We start from the raw sequence: 14,492 nt of genomic DNA on the forward strand, positions 1-14,492 counted from the left end.
AAGATTAAATCTTCAGTTGCACAGTATTGCCCATTAGATTTGTAAGATCGTTGACCACATTAATTTTGTGTCAGAAACCTATATTATGTCAAAATTTTGATCACAATTGAAATTCATATAGTATGCAAGCTTGAATATTGTGTCCAAATTTGCCCCAACTGTTCAGGGTTCAACCTCTGAGGTCGTATCAGGCTGCACTCAGCGAAGCATTTTATTTATTGTGAAAAATCAACAATAAGAAGTATTTTTAACTAAGTGTATAAAATGTAATTTGCTATAAATGTTAAATTTTTATTGATAGACTATGATAGAGCAATTAAAAATGTTATGTTGCTAATAATTGTTGATTTCCATTTATATATACAAATGTAAGATATAAGAAATTAATGTTTGTGCATAATTGTTTTTCTCTTTTTTAACAGGATAAGCTAGCGAGTGGAAGTAAAGATGGGAAATATTTAGATATTTTTAAGCCAGCGAGCATGGCTACTCTAGATACTTTGTTACAATGTTCACTTGGTTATAAAGGAAATGTTCAACTTGTGGGGTAGGTAATTATTTAGATGTTTAAAAAGTTAAATCTTGATTTGGAGGCAAATTTAAAATTTCTAAATTTACTGTCAAATTTAAAACTATGCTAACATTGCTATTTTTATTTTTAAAGAAAGAGAAAAGGTATCAATAAATTACCAGACAAAGGTATGGCCACAAATAAAAATAATAAGACAATACACAGAAAACTTAAGATTGAGCAACACAAACACTACCACAAAACTGGAGGTAAATAAAGGAAACAGTAGTAAACCGGTGTTCAAAAGTCATAAATCTATTGAGAGAAACTACGGTTGCCCTTGAACTTTTCCATTGTACATGATATACTACAACAGTGAAATGACAAGTCAAGACAGAAAATACTGCTTAGATTTAGTAGTTTGTTACTGCATTCGTTTATTTTTTCACAAAAAGAAAACTGTCATATTATTTACACAATTAAATAATATGGAGTTGAATTTTTTTTAATTGTTCATTAATATAAAAAGAAAACACCGTGATGATTTTATTTATTGAGAAAATTGCAATTTTTATGGAGAAAATTGCAAAGGGATAGCTTTGGCAAAAATAAATACAGGCTTCTCAATTTCTGATTTCATTAATTGTATAAGGCAACATTTCCTCAAATTGAAAATCTTTATATTGCAATTCTGTCTAGTGTTGAAAAATCTCAATAATAAATGTTCTGAAAATTTGTAATTTACACCAAATATGTGTATAAAATATCAGTTTAAGAAATCTACAATCAATTTATTAATACATGTAATTTTATTTTTGTTGATATCTAACAGAGCTCAGACCCCGTAAATAATCGCCTAATAATGTAGATTCTTCAAAATTGATTAATTATATTCTTATTGTGTATTATTTGTTTTTTTCAGAGACAGTCATCCCTATGTGACAGCAGTAAATCGTCTGGGACATCTGATTGATAAAAGAAGTTTGTAAGTTTATCAAAAGCTTGATACTTTAACTTCATGGTAGTATCCTGTAGATTAGAGGCAGAATTATTTGTTTGCCTCACTTATGGAACTACATTATATGGTTAATAAAAAGACGTTTTACAAGCTCCCACTGTTAGAATTGTCTTGCTGGCACCCCCTCCCCTATCTCTTTTTAGCATCCTGGATCCCCATCTGTAGGGAGATTTGTTTATGACATTAAGAAATTTTTTTTTATTTGTTAAATATGAATAACTTTAGGAAAGTACCAATTAGACAGCATTATAACAATAAGATAAAACCAAAAAAAAATAGATGTTTTAGCCTGTTGTTCAGTGGTTGTCATTTGTTGATGTGATTCATAAGTGTTTCACGGTTCTCATTTTTATTAGCTCACCTGGCCCAAAGGGCCAAGTGAGCTTTTCTCATCACTTGGCGTCCGGTGTCGGTCGTCGTCCGTCGACGTCGTCGTCCTGCGTTCAGCGTTAACTTTTACAAAAATCTTCTCCTCTGAAACTACTGGGCCAAATTTAACCAAACTTGGCCACAATCATCTTTGGGGTATCTAGTTTAAAAATTGTGTCCAGTGACCCGGCCAACCAACCAAGATGGCCGCCATGGCTAAAAATAGAACATAGGGGTAAAATGCAGTTTTTGGCTTATATCTCAAAAACCAAAGCATTTAGAGCAAATCTGACAGGGTAAAATTGTTTATCAGGTCAAGATCTATCTGCCCTGAAATTTTCAGATGAATCCGACATTTCGTTGTTAGGTTGCTGCCCCTGAATTTGTAATTTTAAGGAATTTTTGCTGTTTTTGTTTATTATCTTGAATATTATTATAGATAGAGATAAACTATGAACATCAATAATGTTCAGCAAAGTAAGATCTACAAATAAGTCAACATGACCAAAATGGTCAGTTGACCACTTTAGGAGTTATTGCCCTTTATAGTCCATTTTTAACCATTTTTCGTAAATCTTAGTAATCTTTTAGAAAAAATTTCTCCTCTGAATCTACTGGGCCAAATTAATTGAAACTTGGCCACAATCATCTTTGGGGTATCTAGTTTAAAAAATGTGTCCGGTGACCGGGCCAATCAACCAAGATGGACGCAATGGCTAAAAATAGAACATAGGGGTAAAATGCAGTTTTTGGCTATAACTCAAAAACCAAAGCATTAAGAGCAAATCTGACAGGAAGTAAAATTGTTGATCAGGTCAAGATCTATCTGCCCTGGACTTTTCAGATGAATCCGACATATTTTTGTTAGATTGCTGCCCCTGAATTTGTAATTTTAAGGAATTTTTGCTGTTTTTGTTTATTATCTTGAATATTGGTATAGATAGAGATAAACTGTAAACATCAATAATGTACAGCAAAGTAAGAACTAAAAATAAGTCAACATGACCAAAATAGTCAATTGACCCCCATAAGGAGTTATTGCCCTTCATAGTTAATTTTTAACATTTTTCACAAAATTTGTAGATTTTCACTAACATTTTCCACAGAAACTACTGTTATATATAGAGATAATTGTAAGCAGCAAAAATGTTTAGTAAAGTAAGATCTACAAACACATCACCATCACCAAAACACAATTTTGTCATGAATCCATCTGTGTACAATGTTTAATATAAACATAGACCAAGGTGAGCGACACAGGCTCTTTAGAACCTCTAGTATATTGTAAATTCAGAAATTATTGCGTGCATTTATTTTTACAATTTTGTCATTTGAATAGACTTATAAATTATAAATGGGATTTTAATTTTTGTGATATTGAGAAAAATCCTGTTTAATTCATATAAAAAATTTCAAAATGGGAGTTTAAATTATTGCGATTATAACCCTGTCGCATTTTTTGCAATAATAAAAACATCGCAAAAATTTCTAAATTTACACTGTTTGGGGCCTTTTTTAGCTTGCTGTTCGGTGTGAGACAAGGCTCAGTGTTGAAGGGTGTACTTTGACCTATAATGGTTTTCTTTTTAGCTCACCTGGCCCGAAGGTCCATGTGAGCTTTTCCCATCACTTTGTCTGTCGTCCGTCGTCCGTCGTCAGTCGTCGTTAACTTTTACAAAAATCTTCTCCTCTGAAACTACAGGGCCAAATTAAACCAAACTTGGCCACAATCATCATTGGGGTATCTAGTTTAAAAAATGTGTCTGGTGACCCGGCCAACCAACCAAGATGGCCGCCATGGCTAAAAATAGAACATATGGGTAAAATGCAGTTTTGGGCTTATAACTCAAAAACCAAAGCATTTAGAACAAATTTGACTGGAGTAAAATTGTCTATCTGGTCAAGATCTATCTGCCCTGAAATTTTCAGATGAATCGGACAACCCTTTGTTGGGTTGCTGCCCCTGAATTGGTAATTTTAAGGAAATTTTTCTGTTTTTCGTTATCTTGAATATTATTATAGATAGAGATAAATTGTATACACCAATAATGTTCAGCAAAGTAAGATTTACAAATAAGTCAACATGACGGAAATGGTCAATTGACCCTGAAGGAGTTATTGTCCTTTATAGTCAATTTTTAACAATTTTCATAAAATTTATAAATTTTAACTAACATTTTCCACTGAAACTACTGGGCAAAGTTCATTATACATAGAGATAATTGTAAGCAGCAAGAATGTTCAATAGGTAAGATGTACAAACACATCACCATCACCAAAACAAAATTTTGTCATGAATCCATCTGCTTCCTTTGTTTAATATTCACATAGACCAAGGTGAGCGACACAGGCTCTTTAGAGCCTCTAGTTACAAATTGTGACTTGGATGGAGAGTCGTCTCATTGGTACTCATACGACATCTTCTTATATCTATGTAGGGGTCAGGTCAGCATATAGTCCTCATGGATTGACACCTCTCCATGTTACATGTCAACACTCTTATTCCAGTGGTTAAAGTATTTCTCATTTGTATTGAATAAATCTCCTCTCACAGAAAAACGTTGCAATTTAACTAATCTAAACAGCCTTAGGAAGGTGGTAAGGACCTTGTTTGAATTGTTTCACTTTCAGACTATACAGTACTGGTTTAAGTCATTATTGAATGTTGATATCTGCTCTCAATTAATGGTTATTATTACAACTTAACAGGTCTTATCTTTTAAATACATTATAGCAAGTTTGAATAAGCAACTTAATTTGATATTTTCTTTGCAGCCATTTTCATCATTATGCAGAGTTCATATACAGACATTTTACTGCTGATGGTAAAGAATTCTTCAAGATTTGTGAATATGTTCATAAATTCTCAAAAGACATAATATCTAAAAGACGAAAAGAGTTGGTAAGTTATATTGAGTATAAACTTTTTATAGCTAGCCTAAAAGAAGTATTATTTTAAAAATTGGAGATTTGTTATGAATAAACCCAACATGAGAATGTCTTTTGGAACAGCTAAGTCCTGATATGTAGAAATTAAAAAATTATGAACCTGCTTTGTGTGTCTGTCCAAAGTCAGAAGCCTGTAGTTCAGGGTTGCCTGTCATATTTTTTTTTTGTAAATTGTTTTGTTATGAATTAGGATGTAAGTTTTTTCATTTGAATTGTTTCATATTTTTCATGTCAGGGCCTTTTATAGCCGACTATATGGTATGGGTTTTTCTCTACATTAAAGGCAGCAAGTTTACAGTTGCCTATAATTGCTTTCATCAACTTCATTTGAATTTGGGTGGAGAGTTGTCTCATTGACAAATCATTCCACATCTCCTTATTTTTATATATAATTAAATTTCTACTAAACCCTAAAGTAAATGTAAAATAGATTACAAGGACACTAAAGAATTCTGACTTGCAGTTCCTGAAAGCAAATTTAAAGTACTGGTACATGTATACTACACCTGCTGATCTATAGGCATACTACATGTCTTTTTAGAATGAAAGTAAAGAAGCAGAGCAGAAGAAACACTTGGACTTCCTGGATATATTAATAACAGCCAAAGATGATAATGGTGTTGGACTGACGGATGATGAAATCAGGGCAGAAGTCGATACCTTCCTTTTTGCAGGTAATTTATTGTGTTTATGAAAGATTTCCATGCCTGATGCATTATATGTACTATGATCACACAGAGCACAGCATAAATGTATTCTATTTTATTATTTATTTATTTTTTTACATCAATTTTTTTCTCCTTTCGGCAATTTGAATTCCCTCAGTGATGTGACTACTCTTCTGTTGAGGCATTGATGGCTATATAGGTTTATTCTTTAATTATATCCATATGAGTTTTTTTGTGAATTTAGCTTGCATCAAACAAATGTTTTTAAATTTAATTTTAATTTTAAAGACTTCTTGTTTTCTAAAATTAACTTAAATCTTAAGATAACCATTTAGGAGGGTGGTAAAGGTTTTTTTTCGTGCACCATGTTTTGCCATTTTTATTTCACGTGCAGCCCTGAAAAAGGTTCGTTATTCACCGTGTTTTGTGAAATCGGTAAAAAGATCAACATGCAAGAAATTTTTATTTGTTCGTTCATCGTGAAATGGCAATTTTATTTCGCGTTCTTCCGTGCAGATACACCCCCTTTACGCCCCTCATTTAGTAACCTATAAAAATAATAGTATTTTGAATGATTACAAATGAAACAAGTAACTACCAGAGACTAAAGGATGAGATTGTAAACATCTAAAAGTCTGCAAATGGCCTTCAACAATGAGTAAGATTGTCTTTTTTTACCTAAAAAAAATTTAAGAATTCCACTCATACTTTTCTTTAAATCATGGATGATTGAGACCAGTATGAATGAAGCATCCCTCAGTTTCTGAGATTTTTAAGTGCATTGGGTAATATATACACAAATGTACAAAGTGCATAAAAAAATTTAACTATGGAAATGTACAAAACTAAAAATTGTTGGATATAACATAATTATTTTGAAACAAATACATAAATACAACTTACACTTTGCCTTAATGCTGTTATATTTATTATTTTTGGATATTCCAGGCCATGACACAACATCTAGTGTATTGAGCTGGAGTATATATTGTTTAGGAAAATACAAAGATATACAGGACAAAGTTTACAGAGAGGTCAAAGAAGTCACAGGCAGCAATGGAAATATTGACAGGTAAATTAAGGTTTCTATAAACTTAATATTATATAATTCACCAAACTGAGCTAATGGTACACCACCATCTGTACTGATCCTGAGTGGTATTTTACTTATATTGATATCAAGTGATAGCTTGTAACAGCAACCATCACCAGGTAATGAGAAACTGTAAATTTACCAATTAATCTTGAGAATATCTTATGAACCAATATTTGATTTAATTTAATGAGATGGTAAAATAGTTATCAAAGGTACCAGGATTATAATTTAGTATGCCAGACGCGCATTTCGTCTACATTAGACTCATCTGAGTGATGCTCATATCAAAAAAAAAATTTAAAGTCAAAACAAGTACAAAGTTGAAGAGCATAAATGCACTGAATTAAGAACTGATTTTCATAAGGAAAATAAGGCCTTGTTCACCTTGCTATAACCCTACAAAACTATCAAAAAGAAGCATGTAATACTTATAATAACAGCATAACAGCTAAACCCCTTGCCCCCCCTCTTATATTTCAATTCTAAAAGCATGAAAGGAGGAGTTTAATAAACTTTGGTTAGTTTAAAGAAAAATATTACTGGCATACTATACACATTGATGTCATGTTGTCAAGGGAAGCGCCTATTCTAACAAATGCTGCATTGTATCAGTACATAAAAAAATCACTTTTAAGTCAGAATGATGCAATCTATATAAAACGTCTTTGTCATTATTAAATTTAAACCAATCACTTCTACAGTCACAAGTATCAAATTGTAAAAGTTAATTACGATCCGGTTTTCATTTTAAAATTAGGAAGTTGAATTTTTACTACGCTCAAAAATTATATTTGTTATTTGTCACTGTATAGTGAAGATCTACCAAAGTTGAAATACCTGACCTGTTTCCTGAAGGAGGTAATGAGATTACATACACCGGTACCAGTCACAAACAGGACATTAGATGAACCCATTGTTTTGGATGGGTATGATATCCCTGCTGGAGTTATGGTAGACTTTGGTATTTATCATTGTCATAACCATCCTGATGTTTGGGAAAATCCAAAAGTAAGTAATAAATAATTTGAAGATCAGGAATATGCAATGTGCATAAAAGTTATGATTATTTACTTATACATGCTGTTTCCATGGAAAACATATTAAACTTCTTACATTATTATTGTCAGGGTCAAATTTTTTTCTTATTTCTAATGAACTTTTAACTAGATGTTGAATACCTGAAATTATACGACCATTTTTGTAAAGCATCTTTTTCTTTCCATGCTATTTTTCTCAATGTAGATTTAATGACATCATAAGATCAGTGATGAAACTAAGTTATTATTTTGATAGTGTACTATGAATGCATACTTCACTTGTAAAGTATACAACCTGTCACTTTGCTCCTAAATGTGTAAGTGAGTGAATATGATTTTTTCAATGTTTAACTCCAAAACCATTTTAGTGTAATTTTAAATAATGTTTTGACAAAACTAATTCTTATTGCTAAAATTTATTTAGTTGAAATCTATTTACAGGTAAACACGACTTGAAAATTGATCAATGTCCGGTACAATTGAGTTTACCTTTGTAAATGGACATGTATTTAGATGACTGTCAAGTACATACATTTATAGGACTGTTTTGAACTGTTTAGAATGTTTTAGGTGTCTTATAAAAGTTATTCTATTTCAATTATTTTCAGGAATTTAAACCAGAGAGATTTGAGGGAGACAAACATCATCAGATGGATCCATATAGTTTTACTCCATTTTCTGCTGGACCAAGGTAAATATGAATTATCTCCCTTTTATAGCAAATGGATTTAAAGGAGACAAGCATTATCATATAGATACTTCTGCTGGGCCAAGGTAAATATGTAATATCTTCTCTTTGCTGCAGAGATATTTGATGGCAACAAACATCATGAGATGGATCATTATACTGTAAATTCAGAAATTATTGTGTGCATTTATTATTGCGATTTTGTCATTTAGACTAAATAGCGATTTTAAATTTTGAAAATAATCCTGTTTAATTCATATAAAAAATTTCAAAGTGCGAGTTAAAATTATTGGGATTATAACCCACTCGCATTTTTCACAATAATAAAAACCTCGCAATAATTTCTGAATTTACAGTAGTTTAACTTCATGTTCTCCTTAACCAAGTTAAATAAGAATTATCTCCCCTATAATGCAGATAGTTGATCACCATGAACAGATTCATAGTTCTCCATTTTTTTGGAACCAATTATCTCCCTTATAATGCAGGGAGATGAAGATCATTAGAAAACCCTAAGTTTTACTGGCTTTTCTACTGGAATATATTAAAGATGGATTACCTCCAATATGAAATAGAGAGAAGAACATCATGGGACAGATCTTTAGTTTTACTCCATTTTCTGTGAGACAGAGATAAATATAATGTTCTTCCTTATAAAATAGTGGACAAGCATCTCTACAAATTACTCACTTTTCTTCTGAAATGAGAGTATCAAAGCTGATTCACAGTAATTTTAGAACTGGCTTGCTCTCATTAGAACATATATTAAATGTACATCAAGGCAACATAAGCTAGTGTCACTGAAACTTTTTTTTAGAAAGAAAGACATTTTAAGAAATTTCATTGTATCTGTATATAATATTAGTTTCATTATATTAGATGGATTTATGTTACAGAAATTGTATTGGATTAAACTTTGCACAGAATGAGGAGAAAGTGTTGATAGCAAGAATTGTAGAAAGGTATGGGGTTTAATTAGTTATTTAGATTCTTGTGAATATTTACCCTGCAATACTTGCAAACAGATTCTCAAATAAACCATTTTTCCAATTTACGTCTGAGTTAGTGACAACTCTACAACAGATTTATCCATCGGATCACCAGCAATGATGGTGATACATGACTGTGTACATTATGTATATACAACTTGTCTAAACATCAACCCAACAATGTTTTCTGTGACTGTATCTTGCATTAATTTGTAGGATCCTTTACTATAGATCATTGAGCTGATCTGTAACAATAACATCTCCATGCCTTATATATCATGTACTGTAGTTCGACGCTAGATTAAAACTGATGAGGAAAGGTAACTGTGAAGCCCAGGTGGTCGTGTGGTCTAGCGGGACGGCTACAGTGCAGGCGATTTGTTGTCACGATATCTCAGTAGCATGGGTTCGAATCCTGGCAAGGGAGAACAAAAAATTTGCGAAAGCAAATTACAGATCTAACATTGTTGGGTTGATGTTTAGACGAGTTGTATATATATACAGTCGACTCTCGTTATCTCGAAGTCAGTCAGAGCAGAGCATTATTTCGATATACACATATTTCGACTCAAACGAAAACTGGAAGTTCAACAGACCAAGGTACACATCTCTAACTCGAATAATTCTGCGCCCTCTTGCGGCCTATAGCCTATTGAGTTAATGTAGCAATCGGAGATTAGACAGAGATCAGCGGAATATAACAACTGACATTATTCGGGTTAAAATAAATCCGGATGAATATGGGAAGGGGATCGATATTCTGGTATCAGATCGATGGTCTTTCATTATTATAATAAAATTATTTAAACTCATTCAATTGTTTCAGTTACAATTGTTTCCTATGGCCTTTATGTGAGAGAGTAATTTCCAATCGATCTTAGAGTAATTTAGGTCGTTAAAATTTGACAAAATTGTTTAATCTCGGTACAAGAGAATTTAGAAAATTGAGATTTCTCTTCATTTTGTTTCATCTCTTTCTTTTCAATAGAAAAAACAACAAGATAAAAGACGCCGATTGAGTAGTTTTTAGGTGATCATCAACGGAAGTCTTAATCCTCACTTTATACACACCCAAGCTAATTAAGTGTAAATCACGATTAATTGTTTTGTAAACATTTTAAATACTTTGTCATGAACATTAACAATGTATCACTAATTATTTATGAATATTCTATAAAAGATAATCTTAGAAAAACACTCGTGGAAATAGCATGTCATAATTCAATTACAGTGGTCAGTGACTCGAAATTTAATTACACGTGTATTGTCAGATTAACTTTTCAATCCATTTAAATCCCAGAGGTCAAATTTTGACATATTTGTATAAGTTCGAGATAAATGATGAATTTTAAATGCTTTTGTAAACCTTGGGACTGTAGTTCGACTCAATCGAAATTTCGACTCATCCAATTTCTACTCATCAGGAGTAGAAATACATACATTTATATGGATCAAAGTTCTTGACCACGTGAAAACTTCGACTCATCCAAAATTTCGAGTCAACCGAGTTCGAGTCAATGAGAGTTAACTGTATATATATATATATATATATATATATATAAACGAGTCTAAATTGAAAACTACATTCAAACCTATGATTGCGTTGAATAAAAACCGCAATTTTTATACGTGTGCATGTCAAACAAATTTCGTTGTAGAAGGGTCTAAAAACAGCACAAATAACATTTTTCAAAAGACCAAAAAGTGAAAAAGTATATTTAAACAAAACGCATTTGACTATATATATAGCTAACAGGTCGAACAACTGATGTTCTTTAACCCTGCTGACTGCCATTGACGATTGCCAAATAAAATTGATCACAAGATGTAACAAAATGGATCTGAATATAAATTTAATACGTCACAGAAAAAAAAAAATTGTAAACTTGTGGCTACGATGTTGTGCCACAAACATTCGGTGTCAATATATATATACAACTCGTCTAAACATCAACCCAACAATGTTAGATCTGTAAATTTGCTTTCGCAAATTTTTGGTTCTTCCCTCGCCGGGATTCGAACCCATGCTACTGTGATATCGTTACACCAAATCGCCTGCACTGCAGCCGTCCCGCTAGACCACACGACCACCTGGGCTCTCAAAAAAAGAGCTTTCGCTGGCCATGTGTTACCTTTCCACGTCAGTTTTAATCTAGCGGCGTACTACAGTACATGATATATAAGGCATGAAGATGTTATTGTTACAGATCAGCTAAATTATCTATAGTAAAGGATCCTACAAATTAATGTAAGATACAGTCACAGAATGTCGTGTGGTCTAGCGGGACGGCTGCAGTGCAGGCGATTTGGTGTCACGATATCACAGTAGCATGGGTTCGAATCCCGGCGAGGGAAGAACCAAAAATTTGCGAAAGCAAATTTACAGATCTAACATTGTTGGGTTGATGTTTAGACGAGTTGTATATACATTATGTACACAGCTATGTATCACCATCATTGATGGCGATCCGACGTACTTATATATATATATATATAGGCATAAAAAATAATTTTCACATGTGCAGATGTATATATTCATTAAATAAAATAGTAAAATAAGTTAAAAAGTTAACAGTTCCATTCAATCGATTTCATCCTTCCATTGGAACTCTTCAGGATAACTGATACGGCGTCGTTATGGGCGACATCGTTTATAAGGAGGTTTGTGACCTTCCGTCATTGTTCGTTATTAAAAGTTTTTCGGGATTTAGTTTTGATCGGAACGTTGTGATGAAATAACGTTCCATCTCCTTTCGATAGGCTTCATCCCGTCTACATTTAAAAATAGGTATTATTTGAAAACGTTTTTTATATGTAACACATAAATTGAAAGAAAAACATTTTTTTTTATTTCAAAATGAATGAAAAGCAATGTTGGATAAGAATCAATGATCAGCTAGACAGCAACCCTAAATCACAAATTAAACTCAACATTGAATCATTGATAAAAAAAATGCATAGGAACTTCTTTTTAAATTACTAACTTTTATTCTATCAAGTTTTCTAGTGTCAACAAACTGGTTTGATTGTTAGAGAGACCGTAGAAAAGAAAAATATTTTAACAATTTATGATCATAATAGTTGATGTCTTTTCTTTAATCATCAATCTAAATTATGTTACATGTATTAACTAACATCACTTAATCTTGGTATAATTTTATATTTCATAGGTTTGAAGTCACCTTGGATCCAGACCATACAGTTATACCATTTCTTGAGGTTGTAATGAGAGCCAAAACTGGTATTATGGTCAATTTTAAAGATAGAAGCTCCTGAGTTACCAAGAAGACCTGAAAAGTGAAATCTTGATTTTAAAACAGAGGCTTCTTATAATTTATTTTATTGTTATTAATGAAAGAAATGTAAAAACAAGCCATTAATTTTTGGTGTTTCTAAGAATTTATGTTAGCAGACAGGACAATATTGCACTGGTTTTATTTTCTTAAAAATGTTTGTTCATTTAATTAACTTAAACAATTATGTCCAACTTTTATAAATTTATTCAATCGTTTGGGCCTTGGTAGATGGATAATAATAATTACCTCCCCTTTATATTTTTTGAACTTTTTTATTAGATGAAGGTTTTGCACAACTTTCAACCTATCCTCTATTTTTAATTTTATGGCAGCCACTGGTGGATTAGTAAATTGAATTATCTCCCCTGTTGAATTGTTAGATTGTTCTGTATTTTACACGTTTTTTGGTAGCTTAGTATTATTGTAAATTTATCTAGTTACAGTTTTTCTTTCACCATTGCAATTAATATTGAAAAAGAAGATAAATTTTGTTGTTAATCAGTTATTGCACATAAGAAAATTCTTGGACAAAAAAAATAAGTTACAGTGACTTGACTGTTAGTGTTGCTATCCACCAATTGCAACTCATTCAAAATTTTGACCAAATTGCAATTTGTTTTTTAAAATCCAATTGCTCAACTGGTCAGAATATTGAACAAATTGTTCAGTCAAAATGTGAAAGTGCAAGGTGATAAAATAAAATATACTTACAATCCTATAAGACTTTAACTCCACTTTAATGATGTTATTACTAAATCTGTCTATCAATCTGTATAGTTATATTATAGCCATTACCATACTATAGTTCAACTGTTTTATTATGAATTGCTATAAAAATGTCCAAACTAAGCTTTTATATAGTTTTTCTTTCGAAAAGAATTTTATATTTATAAGAATCATGTATCATTTAAAATAATACATCATATATTCAGTAAAATACGTGTGAAATAACAATATGCTATTGATAAGTTTCCTTGGGGAGATAACCTAAAATACTATTCTTTTGAATAAAGACTTTTTGAAACCAAAAAAGATTATCTCCCCTTCCTACAAACATATTGCAATTTCACAAATATTTTACTGAATATGAAATGATTTTATTCACATAATGTGTGATCCTTATGAATATAGAATACTTTTCGAAAGAAAAACTATATAAAAGCTTAGTTTGGACATTTTTATAGCAATTAAAAATAAAACAGTTCACCTTTAGTATGGTAATGGCTATAATATAACTATACAGATTGATAGACTGATTTAGTAATAACATCATTAAAGTGGAGTTAAAGTCTTATAGGATTGTAAAGTATGTTTCATTTTATCACCTTGCACTTTCACACTTGACTGTGGTTTTCTACAGCAGTTGGTTCAAATTTCTGACCAGTTGAACAATTTGGTTGAATAAAAGCAATTTGGTCAAAATTTTGAATGAATTGCAATTGGTGGATAGCAACACTTACAGTCAAGTCACTGTAAATGGATTGTCAAAAATCAATATACAATGATTTTAAAATTTGAACAGTAGAAAATATATCTACTACTGTAGATTCAGAAATTATTGCGATGTTTTTATTATTGCGTAAAATGTGACGGGGTTATAATTGCAATAATTTAAGCTCACATTTTGAAATGTTTTATATGAATCAAACAGGATTTTTCTCAATATCACAATAATTAAAATCACATTTAGTCTAAAATGACAAAATCACAATGATAAATGCATGCAATAATTTCTAAATTTACAGTACTTTGTAAAATTGATAAAAATATACAACATTTAATATGAGCAGAGACATATAGTATTGTGTCTCTGATATAAGAGAGTAAGCATATTTGATATTGATTTGTCCTATCTCAAATGGTCTTCTTAT

The 14,492-nt window shown here is 31.5% G+C and overlaps 1 protein-coding gene across 5 annotated transcripts in view; it reads left to right on the top strand.

Moving 5' to 3' along the window:
- LOC134680846 (cytochrome P450 4B1-like) overlaps positions 1-14,102 on the top strand; it is a 29,092-nt gene extending 14,990 nt beyond the window's left edge. For all 5 annotated transcript variants that reach the window (XM_063540102.1, XM_063540106.1, XM_063540107.1 and 2 more), the window contains exons 5-13: positions 423-547; positions 1,434-1,496; positions 4,674-4,800; positions 5,389-5,521; positions 6,464-6,587; positions 7,424-7,619; positions 8,257-8,339; positions 9,233-9,298; positions 12,496-14,102. In XM_063540102.1, coding sequence (XP_063396172.1) covers positions 423-547; positions 1,434-1,496; positions 4,674-4,800; positions 5,389-5,521; positions 6,464-6,587; positions 7,424-7,619; positions 8,257-8,339; positions 9,233-9,298; positions 12,496-12,601 — 1,023 coding nt within the window. In that variant the 3' untranslated portion in view covers positions 12,602-14,102. The remainder of the gene's footprint in view (positions 1-422; positions 548-1,433; positions 1,497-4,673; positions 4,801-5,388; positions 5,522-6,463; positions 6,588-7,423; positions 7,620-8,256; positions 8,340-9,232; positions 9,299-12,495) is intronic.
- Positions 14,103-14,492: the final 390 nt, after the last annotated feature.

The sequence above is a fragment of the Mytilus trossulus genome, chromosome 8 (genome assembly GCF_036588685.1).
Source record: "Mytilus trossulus isolate FHL-02 chromosome 8, PNRI_Mtr1.1.1.hap1, whole genome shotgun sequence".
In the NCBI taxonomy this organism is placed as follows: domain Eukaryota; kingdom Metazoa; phylum Mollusca; class Bivalvia; order Mytilida; family Mytilidae; genus Mytilus; species Mytilus trossulus.